Source organism: Phodopus roborovskii, unplaced genomic scaffold, assembly GCF_943737965.1.
Source record: "Phodopus roborovskii unplaced genomic scaffold, PHOROB, whole genome shotgun sequence".
In the NCBI taxonomy this organism is placed as follows: Eukaryota; Metazoa; Chordata; class Mammalia; order Rodentia; family Cricetidae; genus Phodopus; species Phodopus roborovskii.
Window position 1 is genome coordinate 46,697,036 of NW_026126433.1, and position 19,525 is coordinate 46,716,560.

At 46.3% G+C, this 19,525-nt stretch overlaps 2 protein-coding genes across 2 annotated transcripts in view; one reads left to right on the top strand and one right to left on the bottom strand.

Moving 5' to 3' along the window:
- The window catches only part of Sdccag8 (SHH signaling and ciliogenesis regulator SDCCAG8), a 195,394-nt gene that overhangs the window by 171,122 nt on the left and 4,747 nt on the right, over positions 1 to 19,525 (top strand). Inside the window, exon 17 of the mRNA XM_051186391.1 lies at positions 15,963 to 16,089. Coding sequence (XP_051042348.1) covers positions 15,963 to 16,089 — 127 coding nt within the window. The remainder of the gene's footprint in view (positions 1 to 15,962; positions 16,090 to 19,525) is intronic.
- On the bottom strand, positions 9,002 to 9,469 carry LOC127223669 (40S ribosomal protein S25). The gene has a single exon (XM_051186388.1). The coding sequence runs from the start codon at positions 9,432 to 9,434 to the stop codon at positions 9,060 to 9,062; it is 375 nt and encodes a 124-aa protein (XP_051042345.1). The 5' UTR covers positions 9,435 to 9,469; the 3' UTR covers positions 9,002 to 9,059.

The following is a 19,525-nucleotide window of genomic DNA, read 5'->3' on the forward strand; positions in this document are numbered from 1 at the left end:
CTTACACTGTCTTGTAAGTTCGAGATTCGTTGGGTGCCGCTATCTGTGAAAAGCCTAATTCTGATTGTTATTCGCCAATTAGAAGAAACTGTCACTCTGATCCCTTTTTCTTTCCAAGTGAGCACAGCCTGGAATTTGTCAGCCTTGGAGTTTCTTGAAACAATGCAATTAAATTGCAACATATTTCCTAACATTCTTAATTAAGACAGTGACTGGAAAATGTAGATTAACAGAAGTTACTGTTTTTATCAACATATTTTCTGTCTTTCCCGGCACCCTCACATCCCCCTCCCCCCAAGGCGTTTTACTTTCTATGTCTGATGTCAGTTTCGGCCACATTGTACATTATGCGCATGGCGCCTAGGAAACAAAGTCAGAATTCTCTCCTAGTTCTGAGCTGCATGTCCCGCACCACATGCACTGTCTGTTACATGTCACTTCTTATGAGGCTCATGCCGAGAGTTTCTTTTTCAACACAGAATGTTTCTGAAGGAAAGAGTTGAGGCTGGGCAGATTGTGTTAGAGAAATCTCAGTGTCGGAGTGGAATTTAATACACTGATTATTCTGTGCAGGCTCAAACTGGCACTGTGTGCAAAGTTCAAGAGTGTCTAGGAGTTGAAATATGAGGGGAATTCGAGAGAGTGAGCAGAGACAAAGCATTTGGAAGTAGAATTTCTAATCAGGGCTTAGAAGTGAAACTAATGGTAACTTTGTAAAGACGGGGCAGAAATCAAGTATGAAGGCCCTGACATAAAGCGGCACCCACTGGAAATACTTTTATGAACTCACAAGTCCTGTTTCCCATGGCACATTGGAGGATGGGTGGTTGGTTGTCCAGCATTGTTTCATTTTCACTTCTTTGAGTTCTTAAGTCTTGCCTGTTTCAATTAAGTCACACAGCTTAATCACTACATAAAAATTAAAATGGGTTGTAATATTTCTTTGGCCTCTCTATTAGCCAAGATTTTTTTCTCTTTAATTAAAATTTGGGTCGTCTATGAACATCAACAAGCAATGACTCACTTGCTTGTTTACAAATAAGGAATTAAAAGTAAGAACAGCAAATAAAATCTGCAGCACCTCTCCCGTTGTCGCGGGGAAATCAACCTGTTTTTCTCATTGCTAATCAGGAAAATGAAACTGGGCTGTGAGCGTGGAGTTAATGAAGCTTTCACCCATTCTCTTCCCTCAACCGCCAGCTCTCTTTAATCCCCTCCTTCTGCCAAAGTCCAGAGGCCCTGGGCCCCTGTGGAGTTTCCCTAGCCAGATGCTAGCCACCCAGCTGGGCCCCTGCAGGCCGGCTCCCAGTCCCGCCAGGTGCTGGCCCACTCATAGTGGGCAGGGTGTCTTGGCCAAGCCCCCGGTGTCCAGAGGCGGAGCAGGCGTACACGCCCCAGTGGCTCATGTAGGGCCTAGTGGCCGGCTGCACCTGCAGGAGGACAATTGCCCAGCAAGGGGTGGACAGCCACACTGGAGGCTGCTGGGCGGTGTGTATCCTGGGTTCAGGGCAGAAAGGCTGCAGGGTCTAAGGGCATAGCTGTTCTTCTCCAAAAACTAAGACAGAAACGTTGTATTGGCAACATCCAGAAGGGAGGAAACAAAATCTACCTTTGGTTTGGCTAAAATCTCCAAGGGAAAGGTTAGTGTATTCTCTGGGTCAGGGAGTATTCCAGGTCCCTGACCATTGCCTCTTAAAATGGTCCCAGGTAGCCAGTGAGGAGAGTGTCCAGTGGGGAGAGAAGGCTTCACACACTGACAGTGTAGGGTATAGTAGTGTTGCTGTCCTGTCCTGATCTGCTGTCAGGACAGTTGTCTCTCTGCACATACCAAAGAAGGAGCTGGCAGGTAGGGACATGCTAGACAATTAGCACAACCCTGAGCTTTTGTTTTGAAAGTGCAGAGCCTTTGGCTTTAGGGGATTCCCAGGACTGGGCACAAGGGCCCTTTATCTACCCATAATTCAGAAGAGCCTTAAAAAATTAGGGGGCAAAGCCCCTTGCCCCTGTCAGATCATCCTGAGTCACACCTAATTAGAAAGTGCCCTGCCATTTAGAGTACACTGCCTGCCCACAGATGGTCAGGCTGGAAGATGCTGCTGCAGACTGATGACTGGAGATGAGTCACAAGGGACACTCGTGAACTTGTACTACCTTAAAAAAATGAAACAAGAGTAAGGTGTGTTGGAAGCTTCGGTTGGCTCTCTTGCCACCCCTTAATATTGGAACATTTATGGTCCAAGTGTTAAGCTCATCCTCCCCCATGATGGTGGCACATAACTGGGCAGGATCTCTCTTTTACATTGCCTGTGCCCACTAGAAACCAAATGAGCCCTCCAGCCGGTCTAATCACCCCAATCTGTCATGGGCCTTCTAGCTGGAAGAGTTATGCCATCGTATCATCCCAACACTCATCGCCGTGTGGAGGACCCCCTTTTACTAAATGATTTATTACTCTTCGCAGAATTCCTCTGGCTGCAGATTTTATTTGAGTCGCTGTGTTCAGCTCAATTGGTCTCCTTCAGTTACCGTGGCAACCAGCAGATGGGGGTCTTCGACAAGGGTCAGTGGGGAGGCTGCCTCAGTGGAAAGGGAAGAGAAACTAAATAAAAAGCTCTTAGCACTGACAGTTCTCTAGCCCGTAGCCAGGGGTTGTTATCAAATTACTAGCATTAAAACCTAATTAACATGTGTGCCAATAGATACACCGTAGTGACTGAATCTGGTTACTTAGCTGCCACGGGCTCACTCTTTCTACATCACTACTTGGAGACTAATCTGGCCACCCTAAGGATGGTCCTGTGTGGAGGAAATGGCAGAGGCCCTCTCTTGACACACCCCCCCCCCATGAGGGCTGATATCTCTGGAGCCTCAGGATGAATGTTCCCCAACAGGGCACTGTGCCTCCAGCACCTGAGGCAACAGCTGAGTGGAGCCCACACGCTGATAGCTATGTATGTATCTCTTCCTTTAGGACTGTTGTTGGCTTAACTCGGGAGAGCATTCACCAAAGTGAAACTGGGCATTAACTGCTCCAAATTGGAAAGCCGACCTGTCAGTTCAAAGGATCTCTTCTACAGGGGGCAGAGGTGACAGCACTAGGTCAGCTGAGAAGCTGATGGCTAGGTAGAGCCATGCACATCACAGCAGTAAAATAACATAGTTGCTAAAAAGCAGTTCCGTAAGGGATAGCTTTTTCCTTAGGAAACAGACTGTAGCATCTAAGAGTAAAGGGCAATGGGGTGTGCACCTCACTGTGCAATGGTGTGGGTAAATCCTGTATGGTAGAGCAAAGGGCAACATTGGTAACATGGAACACTAGGGAAGAAGGATCTCTTGAGTCCAGGAGTCAGTACCAACCTGGACTGCACAGCCAAACAGTATTTCAAAGAACAGAAGGTTAAAGAGAGAATAAGAAGATCTTGACTGGAGAGAGATGGCTCAGCAGGTAAGAGCACTGGCTGCTCTTGCAGAGGACCCGGGTTTGATTCCTAGCACCCACAACTGTCTAACTCCAGTTCAGGGGATTCAACTCCCTCTTCTGGCCTCTCAAAACACCCAAATACATAAAAATAACCCTTTTAAGGAGAAAAACAAACAAAACAAAACAAAAACAAAAACATGAGAACTAGGAGGAATCAGATACAGATCATCCCAGTGGAATCTGGAGAGGAGGGATGTGGGTTTCCTTGGTGATGGTCTCACAACGTTTTACAAATTTGGCTTCCTTGGGGGCACTGTTTTTATAGGAAGAGGTGCATCCATGCAGAGACACAGTTGATATGAGGGAGGAATGTTTTCCTGCCTCTGTTCTGGATGGCCCTGAGCCCTGGACTTCGCTTTGCAGACAGTTCAGCCATGGCGCCTCCATGCTCCGCTGTCTCCACACAGTGGAGCAGGGCTCTAGAAAGAACTAGTTGAATTAACTTAGGCTTCAAGCCAGTAACTTTCTGGGTTTAAAGGAAAAAAAAAATAAATAAAAAATAAAAGTTTCAGAAGGAAACCATTCTGTTTTTCAAGATCCTAAAATGGAACCCAGGATCTTGTATATTCTACACAAGTGCTTTGCTACCCAGCTGTACCCCTAACCCAGAATCTGGAATGCTTGGCTTCCTGTCCTTTATCTCAGGTACTGAGGTCATTTCTGGTGAGTTCCCCAAAAGTATGGGGGCTCAGCCTGGCAGGAAGCCCCTAACTGTCTTAAGAAGGTGACACAGTAGGGTTGTAGTGCCTGTTCCTAAATTCCCTAAGGGGAGAGGGTTGTTCTGTGGAAGTAATGTGTCAAGGAGAAACTCTGATGGAGCTGTGTGACACTGTCAAGAGGCACAGGGACCTGCTAGAGCAGCTGGGCACACTGAGGAGGCCTGAACCGTTATGTTGAGTTATGCTCAGTGGCCAAGGAAGGCTATAGTGAAGCCACTCTCACAAAGCATCCAGAGGTCACTTGAGGATTTACAGCTTCCTGCACTTGCCTCCTCCATGCCAACACTATCCTGTGGCCTCACTGAGAGCCACTGGGGCTGGCCTGCAATGATTTGCTACTGGTCTTTGACAAGGCAAGAACTGATATGGGGTACCCAGAAAAGCACAGACATTTTCAAATGCAGCTGTGTGCATATTGGACTGCACAAAATCAGCAGCCTGCAATAGACTGGAAATTTAGAAAGAATTTAAAAACAAAACCAAATCTGTTACTCCTTACTGAGCTAGCTAGAGAAGGGCAGAGCAGGAAATTTTCCCTCTATTCTCACACTCGAGGTTCTCAGAAAATGAGCCTAGGTCAGTGTTTTCCAGAACACTGCAGGGTGCCCCCTGTTTCAAGGTCCTTGCCTAAATTCTCCTGCTTTGTGTTCCACATAAGGCACAGATTGACTTCCCTCCCTCCTTCCCATTCTTCTTTCTTTTCTGTCTGTCTTACTGCTGGGATGTGTAACTCAGAACCTTTCACTTGCTAGACAGCCTCTTGCCACCAAGCCACACGCACAGTACCTAAAGATACCACCTTTAAAGGGCTTGGGGCTATAGTTATGACAGAATACAGGCTTAGCCTAGAACTCATCAGAGCAGCACCTTAGATACATACATACATACATACATACATACATACATACATACATACTATATACATGTATATATACATGCATACATTCATATATAACTAGGACTTTGAAATGTTATAAGGGTCTAGTCCAGAGTCAAAAACCATGGGTTCCTGTCCTAAATGCTTCCATGGGCTTCATAACCTATAGCAAGTCACCTTCACACACTCTGGCCTCAGTTACACCGTAATGGGCTGAAATATGATCACCAAGTCACATCTACACTCCAGTATGGCATTTGTCACCTTCAGTGTCTTTAGAAAACTCTTTTGTGTCTGCAGGACCAATGGGGAACTTCTCTGAGACAGAAAGAAAGAGCCAACACTTCTGGGAGTATAAATCCTTTTTATCAAAGGTGTAAACTCTCCCAGAATTACTGAAATAATTTTTGAACCAGGGTGGTTTTAGGCCAAGGATGTTTAAGTTGCAGGGCAGCCACTGACATCACTTTAACCCTGTGCATGAGTTCCTCATATGATTCGGTCCCACCACATTAATGAGAGTGAATTATGTAAAATGCAGCAGCAATTTTTAAGTATTGGAACAAAGTATACAACTTTAAATTAGCATGGTTTAGTGGCCAAAATTAATTACCTCGAACAGTAATTAGGGTAATTGAATTTTCAAAACGTCCACTGGGCACACTGTTTTGACTGTGGAGCTGCTGGTGTGGGGAGATGAGAATGCAGCAAGCCTGTGTGTGCAGTTGTGGCCTTGGGGACATGTAGAGCTGGGAGGGAACTCACTGCCTCCCAGGCTGACAGTCAGGAGCTTCTTACTTTGTGATCTGTGGCCATGTGGTCTCTGTTGTCTTTCTTGTCGCCTTAATTTGCTGAGAACAGGCAAAGGGTATGTGAGTACTTGGTTTGCAGCAGACCTGCAGACACACCACAAGCTGGGTTGCACACACAGTTCACACTGTGCACACACTGCAAGCTGGTTTCCACACGCTGTTAATAGGATTCTTCTTTTCAGTCATCTGCCTTGAGTTTGCTTGGCCCCATTTTGGTGTCTCTTATGCTGGAACCCCTCAGCACCAGGGTATGGATGCCACTACACTGGGCCCAACCCCTGTGTTTGGAGTCAGGTTGGAAGTGTGACTCTGGCTTCTTGATGGAGAGCCTGAACTGAGATAAGTCAAGCCCAGGCTAGCATAGTCAAGCCCAGGCTAGCATAGCCAGTGTAAATAGATTCTGAGTAGGTATTCCTGCATCCAAGTCCACTGTTTGTTCACTTATTTTAAGATTTTCAGATTCCAATGGTGACTGAGAGTGCTTAATTTGTATGCAATACTTTTCTGAAACAGAATGAATTAAAAGTACACTCACACTGTGAATGAAATCACAGGCCTCATATTTAGTATAAATATTGTACACAGGTAAGTTGTTTGCTCATCCCTGCAGTTAAACAGCCGGCACCTTGCCCAGGGCTGGAAGTAGAGAGGAATGAGATTGACCCTGCCCTTGGGAGTATCACTACTCAGTGGAGGCAGGTGGGCAGTGACTGCCAGTTTGGACGGATGCTCTGGTCACACTTTGCAAAGATGAAGCAATGACAATGAGCATTGAAGGACCAGGACCAAGGACAGAAGGTGTGAAGGTGAACACATCTGTTTGTGCAAGGCAAAAGAAAGGGGGCATTTTTGCAGAGTGCATTGGAAGGGCTGGGATACCTGCTGTGTGAAGACAGGGTTATGCACGGGCCAGACAATGAAAGGGCAAGGAAATGGGACATGGCCCTAAAGCTGGAGCAAAAATTTCCATTAAACAGAGACATGATCTGGTATTCTAGAAAGATCCTTCTGGTCTAGTTTGTGTGGCAATTCTGGGTTTAAAAAGGCAAGTAGAAGCAGAAGACCCCAGGGGAAGGTGGCCTAGAGATTTGGGGTTGTTCTTTTGAAACATGGTTTCTTATAGCCCAGGATGGTGTCTCACTTGTGTGGCCAAGGCTAGCTTTGGACTCCTGATCCCATTGTCTCCATCTCAGCTGCAATTACTGGGATTGCAACAGATGTTTGAACAATTTGGATGTGGAAGATGGGTCATCAGTCCAACGTGGGGGTGTATAGGAAGAATAGGAGGAAGAGGTGTGGGAGGTTAAAAGACACCTGAGCTCATATGGGCAGTGATGGGCAGAAGGAGGTGGAGATAACCATGGGAAGCTCAGCAGTGTAAGATTATGTTTTCCCTGCTGGTCTGGTAATGCCGTGCCAGCCCCAAATAACACACTGAGACACTATAAAGCTGTAGGCCAGTTGCCAGTTTCTTATGGGCTGGCTCTGTCTTAAATATTAACCCATTTCTATTAATCTAAGTATTTCCACATGGTCTTATCTTACCGGAGAGAGGGCCTGGACCTCTGGTCTCTCAAATCTCCCTACATGTTGACTCCCCTCCCTACTTCTTCCTCTCTCCTCCTAATCTCCTAGTCCCGCCTATCTTGCTTGCCTATTGGCCAACAGTGCTTTATTCATTAACCAATAAGAGAAACATATTTACAGAATGACATCTCCCATCATCTCCTCTTTTCTGTCTAAAAGAAGGGTTTTAACCTTAACATAGTAAGATATATAACAAAACAGTTATCATAATAAGAACCACAGTTAACAATATTTAGTCCATTAACATTTAGCAAGATTTAAGAAAATATTCCATCATCTATCCTATCTTTGTGAGTCTAAAGTCCTATAGGTAACTTATCTTTAATCCTAGGTAAGGAAAACTATAACCGTAACTATCTGTCTTCAACTCCTTCAAAGACCACAGAAGGATAATATATAAACTCTAGAAAAGACAGAGACAACTCACTGCCTGGTCAGTCACCTGAAGTTCTTTTGTAATCTTCCATCTTCAGCCCATAGGCCATAGTGTGTCTGGCAGACTCTTCAGCAAAGCAGGAAAGTTTAAACTGTCCTCCTATATTAGCAGTTTGTCAGTCTCTTTTCTCTGTGTCCTGCAGACTGTCTGGCAGACTCTTCTATGAAGCAGTAACTCTGTAGCAGTGTCCATCTTGTATCAGCAGTCACTTTCCTGTGGGTCCTGCATGTCTAGTTTATACAGCATAAAGTCAAACAGTCCAGACAAGGGCAGTATCTTGCCCAAATGGCTAGTCTTGCCATATTGGAAGCAAACTCCATAATGAGTTTCTTCGATGTCCATCTTCCTTTCTGAGGAAGGTGGTGTTGCCAGGAGCAGCTGTGCCTCATTGTCAAGAGAAACTCTAAACCATTTTAAATGCAACAATCTGTAGGTTTTTTAAAGGTTTGAAGAATGCCTATCCATCTCAAATATATCTCTGTATATCTAGAAATCCTAAGTAGCTTAACTATAATTTTTGAGTATTATAGATAAAACCTAACTAAAGTTTTGACTATTATAGGTAACTAACTAAAACCTGTACTAAATTATACATTTTTAAATAAGCTATATAAACACAATACCCAAACAAGAGAAGAAAATACATATTACAAAACTGACCTTAAATATGTATCTATAAATGAAAGTCCATTCCAAAACAAAGTATTCATTTCTAGACCATAACCCCCTTTTTTACCTTTAAAGAGATTGGTTATGGTCATGAACTATTTATAACAAATCCCATTTAAATGAAAACAAACATTTATAAACAATAATTGGGTGTCATTCTTTCCAAACTGCTTCCTGCTGGTAGGGGGCTCAGTTGTGGGGATCCTAAGAAGACGTAGAAATCCTGGCTGTATTGGTCTGCAAGGCTGCCTTGTCCCAACTGTTTTGAATGTTGGATCACCTGGGATGCTGTTTCAGGGGGTCTGGCTTGATCAAGCCATGTTAGTCTGGAAGAAATCCACAGCTTTTTATTTTCTGTGGAAACAAAAAATAGAAATCCTTTTCCCCAATAACCTGTCCTTAAATTTTGAAGTCAAAGCATTTTTTTTTTGATTTAATAAAGTTTTATTTTTCCAAATGTACAGCTGATTGAACCTGTTTATGCATCTTCAGCAGCTGGGGCATCTCCACCCTTTGTGTTTCTGGTGTAAATTACTTGGGCTCTGTGCTTTGAAACCAGCTTGATAAGCCCTTTACTAAGCAGCTCCTGAAGGGCTGCTCTGGCCAAGGACCCTCGAATCTTCAGTCTCTCAGAGACCACAGCCGGAGTAATAAGCTTATAATTGGGTACTTCCTTGCAGAGTTTGTCGTATGTAGCTTTGTCAAACAGAACTAGATTATTGAGCTTGTCCCGAACCTTGCCTTTGGACCACTTCTTCTTTTTGGCCTTGCCACCAGACTTGTTTACTGGGTCTTTGTCTTTCTTGGCCGACTTTCCGGCATCTTTCTTCTTCTTGTCATCCTTAGGCGGCATGATGAAGCTCGGAGAGTGGCGACGACCACTGCAGCCACAAGTCAAAGCATTTTTAAAATATATAAATTGAATTAATCCGGCAGCATTTCTTATAACAGTTGTTATTTCCTCAGTCAAACAATTCAAAGATAACATAATACCGTACAGTATCCAGATTCTTTTTCTGTGCTTTCCATCTTTACAAGGCGCTTTTTTTTTTTTTAACTCTATTTTTATTTTTTTCATTTTTTTGAGACAGGGCTTCTCTGTGTAACTTTGGCTGCCCTGGAATTCACTCCATACACCAGGTTTACTTTGAAATCACAGAGATCTACTTGCCTCTGTCTCCTGAGTGCTGGAATTAAAGGCCTGTGCCACCACACCCAGCTACTCTCTTTTTATTATTCCTTTTTAAACCATTGTATCCTGTTTCTTTTTCTCTCCCAAGCCTACATATATTTTAAAACACACTGTAAACCTTTAGATGTTTTTCTTAATCTGAATCTGTCTTTACAGTAAATTGTTATCTTTTTATGGCCATGAGTCTTTTATCTGGTAAACAACAACATTGCTAAAATGAAAGCCACGGCTGTATTAGCCACTGTCTATCAAAGATGGTGGGGGATGTTTACCGCCAGAACTGAGAGTTATGCTCACTGCCTTGGTCTATGCTATCATCCAGCAGCATGCTGCCAGCTTGGAGATGTGGTCACTACCATTGCCAGCTCTCGTACACACCATTAAGTTGTTAGCAGAACTCTTTAAAAGCCTTGCTGTTTTTGCCGCTTATGCTGAGTCAGGAAACCTCCCTTAAAGGAGCCTGGCAAGTCTCTGCTTAAGTCTCTAGCAAAACAAAGCCCAACCGAGAAAAATGTTGCTACCAAGAAGCCTTGTTTGTCTCTGTTCTTTTGTTTGTAAAACCCTTTTTTAAGCTTTTGTTAAGGTTTAAGTAGAAGTTCTTATTAGCCACATTGACGGCGCCATTTTATTAAGAGCAGGTTTTCCCACCAGCCTGGTCCCACTGCCGCGCCAGCCCTAAATAACACACAGAGATGCTCTATTAGATACAAAGGTGTTGGCCAGTTACTAGTTTCTTATCGGCTAGCTCTGTCTTAAATATTAGCCCATTTCTATTAATCTTAGTATTTCCACGTGAGTACCGGAGAGAGGGCCAGGACCTCTGTTCTCTCAAACCTCTACATGCTGACTCCTCCTTACTCTTTCCTCTCTCCTCCTAGTCTCCTAGTCCCGCCTATCTTGCTCTCCTATTGGCCAACAGTGCTTTATTCATTAACCAATAAGAGAAACATTTACAGAATGACATCTCCATCCGAGGGCCTCTTCACCGCCATGGTGATTGCTGTCCTTTACACACTGGAAATTACCGCACATGTTTCGGAAGAGAGGCTGCAGAAGGTGTCAAGAGAGGGGCTGGTCCTCTTGGAATGGCCCTGTCCTGTGGAACATGCACTTGCAGGTCTATGGAGGAGATGGCGAAGGGATACGGGGTAAAAGGAGAGAAGGCAAAGGAGGAGACTAGGCAGCCCTAGAAGCTGTGGAACATTCTGGTAGCTGCCTCTGTCCTGTGAGCGTGCAGGTCTGACCCCTCCTCTGCTCTCACCTAGGCTCGAGAGGACTGAGTGTGAGGTGGCTGGCAGGGTGCTCACAACCCAGTCCCATGTGCTTAGTCAGTGCTACAGCTCACCCAGAGCAGGGAGGAACTGAACATATTTCACAGTTACAATATTTAGTTTAAGATCCGTATGTTGTTTGAGGAGACTCCTCTCCCAGGGAAAGTGTGGATTTAAATTCTGAGTATCTAAGAAGAGGAGGGAGACCTACTGGATTCAGAACCTCCACAGGAAAGGGCTGTGGCCTTTTCAGGAAAAAAAAGTCATTTTACCGCTACATCAAACACTCAAACACAACAAAACATCAACCTCTCAAAACCAAACAAAATTCCCCACCAGCTTGTCTGTGGGAGACACCCAGTGGAACTGTATTCAAGACATGGATGGCAACCTCTGGCAGAGGAACAGGACTGGCCTGGAAGACTGCAGGCAGCGCCTCACTAGGCACCCAAGCCCTCATGTCGTTTGAAGACCTCACAGCTCACATGCTACACACATATCCCCATCTCCCAAACAACAGAGAGATTTAAGTGTATGTATTCGCTTGCTTTCACAGTATTCATAGCAGAGAAGTGTCTGAAGCCCAGGACCCACGCTGGCAGCCTGCCCTGCTGCTAGTTTGCATACGCTCTTCCCTCTTCCTGGCCCACTAGCTTTGCGGAGTTGTTTTGTATTCTATCACTTGTTCCAGCCTATCATGAAGTCTCACATAGCTTTCAAAAGTGCTGTTTCAGATAGTGCCCCTGCAGTGTGGCTGAGACCATGGGTGTTGGACCAATAGAGACTAGCTTGGCACGTCACACAGGGTCTCCTGTGATTTGCATCTGCATTTGTACTTTTAGAAGACTCTTCTTTGTTGTCTTGGAAATTGCTGTCCCTTCTACACCTGAAATTTCTAGAGATGCCTCCATAGAGAGCCTGTGGCACAGCACACACAGCTGCCTGAGTCGTCACCCTGCCCAGAGGGGGTAGTTCTGTACATGCAAGTCCCCAAAGTGTGGCCTGTAGCCCAGGTTGGGCAAATCAGCACCTGCCTGATGAAAACAAGTGTCCTTTCTCATGGACCAATCATTCTATGACAGCTGCCTTTTAAACACATCCCCACAGGCCTCAGATCACACCCCTCTTGTTCTCTTCACTATTGAACACCCTGTGGAGGACAGGACTAAAACCATGAAGCCTCCACGTGTCAACATGTCAGACTGACACGAGACCTGACAGCAGGCAGGGTGAGTCTGTGCAGATAACCCAGTGAGGAGAGAGAAAATGCTGGCATCTCTAAAGGCTGAGGGGCTGTGTTTTGCTCCTGACTGACTAGCATCAGTCTCTCTCTCTCTCTCTCATTGTCTCTCTCTCTCCCTCTCTCTCTCTCTCCCCTCTTCATATCACAGCCTGCTAGCCATGTGACTTGGAACCTTGCCTGCCTCAGATTCCTCATCCTGAAAATGGGACTGTAGCTCCCGCCTCTTGGGATTGTGGAGAGCACTAGGTTTCACTTTTCCAAAGCACAGAGCACATTGCCCTGAGCAGTGAATGCTCAGTGAATGGTGGGCTTGACTTCTGCCTTTCCAAACCACACATTTGCCATCTTGACCTGTGCACCTGTCTGAGTCGCACAGCTGAGCGTCTCCCGAGGGAAGGGTTACCTGAACACTTACTTATGGTTGGGCCAGCCTGTGGTACAACTGAGATGGGGTGGGACTTACCAGAAGAAAGTTGGATCTTTGGGGCCCAAGTGGGGCTCTGGGCCTTCATGTCTGTCTCTGCCCACCCTGGCTGCTATGAGGCCAGTGGCTTCCCCTTCCGCACACACCTGACCATGATCTGGAACCTGGGAAACGAACTAAAACCTTCCTCCTTCCAGTTGTTGATCTCAGTTGTCACTGTCATGCAAAGCTGAAGAGCACAGTTCTGGACTCTTAGGAAATGTTCGCCAAAAGTTGGTTGGCTTGGTGAGATAGCCAAGTGGGGACTGCCTGGATTAGATGCCAGGCTCTGCCAGGTACAGGTATAACTTATGCAAGTTAATTAAGCCATTGTGTTCAGTTTCCCCGTCTGTGAAATGGGAGAGGTGACTCTCAGGTACTTCAGAGGGTAGTAATTAATAATCAACATGGAGCTGTAAATCCAGGGTTCAGCAAATGTTGGTGAGTGCCAGCAGCTATCCATTTAGGTCATCAAAAATGAGTAGAAGGACCAATACCAGGAAGTTTGAAATATATTTGTCTAAGAAGCTGCCTCTGAGTGATGGTAATAAAGTACACACTAACACAGTGCAGGCTGGGCTGGGCAGTGTTTCTAAAATAAATTTCAAATTAAAAGATGCCTCCAGAGAACTTCCAGAGTGTATTTCCTCAGGAAACCCTTTAACTCTAAATTCTGTCTTTACATTCTTTCAGAAAAATGTGCATTTGGGGCGTTTTTAAGTTTCTGGGTTTGTTTAACTTCCTTGCTGTATGTGGAGTAACAATATAGGGGCTGCCCCCAAACAGAAGAGTGCATTTTTTTTTTTGTAATGGAGGATAATGACAGTTTCATAGAGTGATCAAGTTGGTTTGAAACATTAGGCAAGTCTGTGGCAATGGTGTGCAGTTACAACAGCTACTTGTGGGGGGGGCGGGGTAGAGGCAGGAGTATAGCTTCAACATTGAGCCAGTGAGTTTGAGACCAGCCTGAGCAACAAAGAGGCTTGGGTAGAGGATTGCCTCCTTCTAGGAGGGAGGGTATCAGGGTTTCACTCTCAGAAGCTCACCCCTACTAGCTGGGTGCTGATACAGGAAGCCCCTGTCCTCAGCCAGCATTGGCTTTTGCCTCCCATGAACTGCCACCTCCATGCAGGCTTACTGATCACTTGTAAACATCAAGTTCCTGCCAAAAGCCAAAAGCTACTCCCTCAATAGAACTTAATCTCAGGGAAATCATCTTGGAATTGCCCAACTCAGTTGCTAACCATGGTGCTTCCCACCTGCCTGACTGGAGCATGGGACAATTAACTGCTTCTCAGTAAAACCAGGCTGTCAGTGGCCCTGTGGGAGCCACTCCAGGGGCTCCAGCAGAAAAGTGTGCTATAAACAAAGGGGATTGCATATGTGTCAACAGATCGCCTAGGCAGCTCAGTCCACACAAGCAAGCTTCAGGAAGGTCTGTCCCTTACCCGAATTAGCACAGAGACTGACTGGTCCCCCAGAAAATCCTACCCTTCAACATTGTGCTGGGGTAGAGGTATGTGAGCACCCCAGTGCTGACTGCCTGTGGCTTTACTCAGGGAAACTCGACTTTTCCTTCTCCAAGGGCAGAGGAAGGATGTATCACAGACACAGGCAGGAAACCCTTGTTGGGCAGTGAGCCACTGCTAGGGTTTGATGGGGCCCCTTGGTCCTTCCATCATCTGAACCACAGGAGCCTGGGCAGGGGGACACTGCAAGTTCAGTGCAAGCTCTGTCCTCCCTGTTCTCACCTGGCAGGTAGGGTGCCCCAGCTGAGAAGCTCCCTCACCTGGTGAGAGTGAGGGCAGCCAGCCCAGTCCAGTGTTTGCAGAGAAAGGCAGATGGGGGCAGGTTATATATTCCATGCTTTGCAGTCATTGTGTTTGTGGGGGTCTGTCTGTCTGTCTGTATCCCTGTGTGTCTCTGTGTGTATGTAACATACTAGACTGTTGCCAGGTTTCCGGAAATGCATTTTGCTTATAGCCATTTTTAGTAAACACAATGTCCCAAGGCCTTAAGGTGTGGCTCTACAATGCTGCCTGTACTGGAACAGAAGCACTACCTGGGGAGAGCACTGCATGCAGATGCCACCAGGTGCCAGAACCTGGCATCAGAAGTGCAGATGGAGCTGGTGACATCTGCTAATGTGCAAGGAGTTGCTGGGCAGTGCTGCTCCTGACTGGAGAGGTGGAGGAAGAGAGCACTGTACCTTTCTTTCCCGCTCTGGGTGGCGGCTGCACTCTAAATTTAACCCAGAGCTGCCTTCCATGGGCACATGTGCTAGTGGCTGCATGGGCTGTGCAGATGAGGATAATGGCCACAGTGAATTAGCAAGTCTGGGGAGGAGAGCCTATCAGCAGAAGGACAAATTTAGGCTCTTTGAAGACATCTGGTCATCAGTGCCACAGCCTGTGACTGACAGGGATTACAATGGGAAAGCCCTCAGTCCAGTGTTTCTGAGGCTTCACCCCATCCCTAGCCACGCTGCAACCTGCCCTGGCCCCAGCTGTTCCCAGTGACAATGGAATCGTCTAAGCCCCTCACTTTTACCTCTGCTTATGAGTCTAAGGCCTCAGCTTTTCTTCTAGATTCAACTCCCCTATGTTTCTGACTCAACATGTTAGGAGGATGCTGCTTCCCTTGTCATTTGCTAGAAGGCAATCTAGCTTAACAGGTGCTGGCCAGTGGCCCAGTGCTAGCCAGGTTGCTACTCGCCACTTCCACATCTGTACTCCCAGGGGCTTCCTTCAGTTACACAGTTAAGTTTCTATTTTCATTGTGTACCCTCTCCCCATGGTTCCCGTTTGTAGACTTTGTTCCCAGCCTCCCCATTCTATAGGGAGGAGCCTAGTGGGAGGAGGGACAAGTTGGGTTATTGGTGTGTGGGATGGCAGGTGTGACCCTGAGTGTAGCTTTCTCTCTCCATTTCCTGCCCTCCTTGAAGTAAGGACTTCCTTTACCATGTATGCTTAAACAAGGGAAGCTGCCTTGCTCACACCCAAAACCATACAGCCTAGTAATTGTGGGCTCAATGTAAAAAACTAATCATGGACTAAAACTTAAAAATATGCAAGCCAAAATAAGCCATTTCTTCCTTGAGTATTTTGTCATAGCACTGGAATGTTAACAACAAATGGAGTGAATACCTGCCAATCTTTGTGCTTCTCCAAAGCATCCAGATCCCAGAACCCATCTCCAATTCTCTTCTGCAGACTCAGACAGCTGGACAAGCATGGCCAGGCCACAGCCCAGCAGCTGGTGCAGTTGCTCAACAAGCAGAATCAGCTTCTTCTGGAGCGACAGAGCCTATCAGAGGAGGTGGACCGACTGCGAGCCCAGGTAGAGTGGGGAAGACACATAGGAGATGAACTGCAGCCTAAGTACCAATAGCCTAGCACAGAATGGGAATGCACACAGGGACCACTGTGGGGCAGGCTCAGGGCAGCCCAGGTCCATACAAGAGCACACACAAAGCTCACTATATAGCTTGAGGTTAGGGCAGCCTGGTGCAGTGTGGCTGTGCACATGAGCCCTCTCCCTCCCCTCTTCTAGGCTGCACTGTTACAGGCCAAAATTCCTGTTGATCTCCCAGGTCAGGTCATAAGCTGGGAGAGAGGGCCTGCCAATTAGGATGAGCGTGGGAAAGTGTGAGCTGAGGCTTGTCTCCCATAAGCCTTAGGCACATGTATCACCCAGTCAGTCACACCAGTGAAGAAAACAGAGAACATGGGGGTGGGGGAGACAGCTGTGGACTGCCCCTGAGGGCTGGAGGACTGCAACAGGAGGAGGAAGAGGTGTTCCCAGAGTGGGAGGTCTTGTGAGTAGAGTCACATGTCCTATCCTAATTCAGTAACAATGGGTCTGGGGTGGGGAATGTTGGCAGAATGACTAGAAGTCCACTATCTACAGTAAGCACTCACTGTTAGTTAAGCAAGCCAGCAAGATTGACATTATTGTCTCCATTTTACAGATAGGGAAACTGAGGCTCAAACAAGCATATTCAGCTAGCAAATAGGGGCACAGCAAATGGAACCTAAATCTGACTCCAGAGCCCAAACTGTCCCCATTCAGGTTAGATAATGGCGGAAAAGAGTCCAGGTGAGTAGGATGGGTGGCACAAACCCCTGTTCTTCTCAGCACCAGAGACCAGAGAGGGGGTGTGTGTTTGTTCTTGCCCCATCAAGCAATTTAAGATAAAGAGGTGGCTGTTGGACTTGTGGTTGGCTCCTGCCTTTAATTGGGATTGCACCCAGGGACTTCCCATGGCATGTGCTTGGTATGATTAGCCGGGAAGCACTCAAAAGGGAAAGGGCTGAAAGAACAAGTCTCTTCTCCATTCAGAATGCCTTTGAGCTGATGATCCCGACCTGCCTTGATACTCAGCCTGTTCAGTCCCTCTATACACAGTTGTGAAGGAGCCAAATTGGAAACAAGGTAGAGGGCTTAGGCAGTGAGTAGAAATATGGACTGAAAGGCTACAGGGGTACAGGCCAGTAGGGTCTGACCATATACTGACAACTGTCTAGAATGTGTACACACATACACACACACACACAGAGGGGAGGGAGGAAGGCAGAGAGAGGGGAGAAAGAGAGAGAGAGAGAGAGAGAGAGAGAGAGAGAGAGAGAGAGAGAGAGAGAGAGAGAGAGAGAGAGCATACACCAGAACCCTGACACTCCAGGGCATTTCTGGAAGTATGACCCAGGAGCCTCAACTTACAAACTGTTGGGTAACTGGAAAGACAGAGAACATATTAGTTTGGTGTTAGAGCCAGGACCAATTCCATTGAAGACCTTGGCCAAGTCACCCATGGCTCTCTGAGCCTCTGTCCCCATGTGTACCACGAGGATAAGGAAAGATGGGCATATTAGGGTAGTGGCATAGTCACTGGGACCTCAGGGACATAGCAGGCTAAAGTATCCCATACTTGAGGTCACTTTTTCTCTCCTTCCTAAGAAGGCCCTGTGGAGCCAGAAATGATAGGACCATCTCAACTATGCCCAGTGCCAAGTCCATCTCTCAGCTGAGGAACCTGATTTTGGTCATAACCCAGGTCTGTTAGTAGATCTGAGGGAGACCTAGAAAATGAAGTCCAAAGTCAACAGAGACACCTATAGTGACTGCACTTCTGTTGCATGCGATGAAGGCCTGGGACTCATGCATGAGTGAGCCTGTCCCTCTCTAGACTTTAGGCTCTCCTCTAACATAAGCTCGGCCTTTGGACACTCATCTGCCTTCTTTGTAGCACACACAGATCTCAGCATGGAACAGAGGTGTTCAGAAGCCTTTTTCCTGGGCTTTAAAAGCCTGAGGACTGCCAGATTCATTGCAGGATTTTCACAGAATGCATTTAAAAGAAAATATTCCAGGAAAAAGTCTGTCTTCCCTTGCCAGTGGCAACAGAAATGACTTGTCTGCACCTTGCTCTCTGATACTGGCCTATCCCTGGAGCATTTCTGAAGGGACTTTTTATATTGAAATTCTATCTTGGAGTTATTTTAAGATGACCAAGATGAAAGAACTTTGGCAGAGGTAATGTTGGCTCCCAATAGCAAATGCTGGGAGCAGTTAGAGAAGCCAGTCTGGCTTTATAAGCCCTGTGCTCAGCTTCTAAACTCACTCTACCCTTCTGGCACAAGTGTTACCTTGGTCTAAGTATTGGCTCTTGCTGGCCTCTGTGATGCATTTTTGTCTTGAAATAAACATGAATTTTAAAGTGAGTTTTTAAAGGAACGCTTGAAGTAAGAACGCCAAAGTTTGACTGACTCTGTAACTGATTAGGGGACAGGGCTCGTGATGGATCTGGAGGAACAGCTGGGCCTTACTTAACCTGCCCTAAGTTAGACTGCTTGGCATCTGAGACTTATAGCCACTTTTGTGTCCAGTATAGTGATGGTGAGGGTGAAGGCTTCCATTTTCTCAGCCTGGATGAATTTAGCTTAACTTTGCATGTCAAACTCTGGAAAATCTCTGTCTGCTCAGCACTCAAAAGAGAATGAGCATTTTTCTAATAGCTGCTTGGGAGGATAGTCACGTCCTTCACATTGGCTCTACGTCCTAAACCCTGGCCTGTGCAGAGGAAGAATGGTGGGCTCCAACAGGAAATGCCTTGTTTCTAAGCCTTGATTGTTCTAAATGGCTTCTGTTTAGATTTTGAGTCACACACAGCCTCATGCCCATGGAATAAACTGGTCCTAATTGGACCATGTGCCAATGTCACTTCCGGCTGCAAAGTTTCCATAGTTGCTGGGTGGCAGGAAAGTCACTGTAGAGAACACAGCTGGCCTGTAGTGTGTTCCTCAATCAGGATTCACTGAAATGGTGGCCCCGACTCATACTAGGATGAGCTTTTTAAATAGCTTCTGCAAGGCCATCCAATGATTGTCTGTGTGGGTGTGGTCATAATAGCTTGACCTTATCTTGGAGGTAACAAGTCCTCTCAGCCTGACTCTGATGTGAGAGCTGGACCAGCCACCCGTTCTTCTCCTAATCCAGAACTGCCTTAGTAGCAGCCCAAGCCCAGAGACTTTTATCATCTGGCCAGGAAGGGTGGAGCCAGCTGGTGAGGAAATCAGAGTTAGGGAGAGGGAAGAAAACACAAATGGTCTGTTGACTGGGAGGGCTGTCCTCCCATCAAGATGAGTTTGAGAGTTCCTGGGTAATGGCTGGTTTCGACTGCCTGTTCAGTCCTCAGCATTCAGCATGGGGAGGGATTCCCTTTGAGTCCCTTCTTATGAATCACTCACAGTTTAGAAAACAGAGTCTGAAGCTGCCG

What these genes read in the sequence shown, in the direction of transcription:
- LOC127223669 (XM_051186388.1), bottom strand. Translation starts at nt 9,434, where the DNA reads ATGCCGCCTAAGGATGACAAGAAGAAGAAAGATGCCGGAAAGTCGGCC.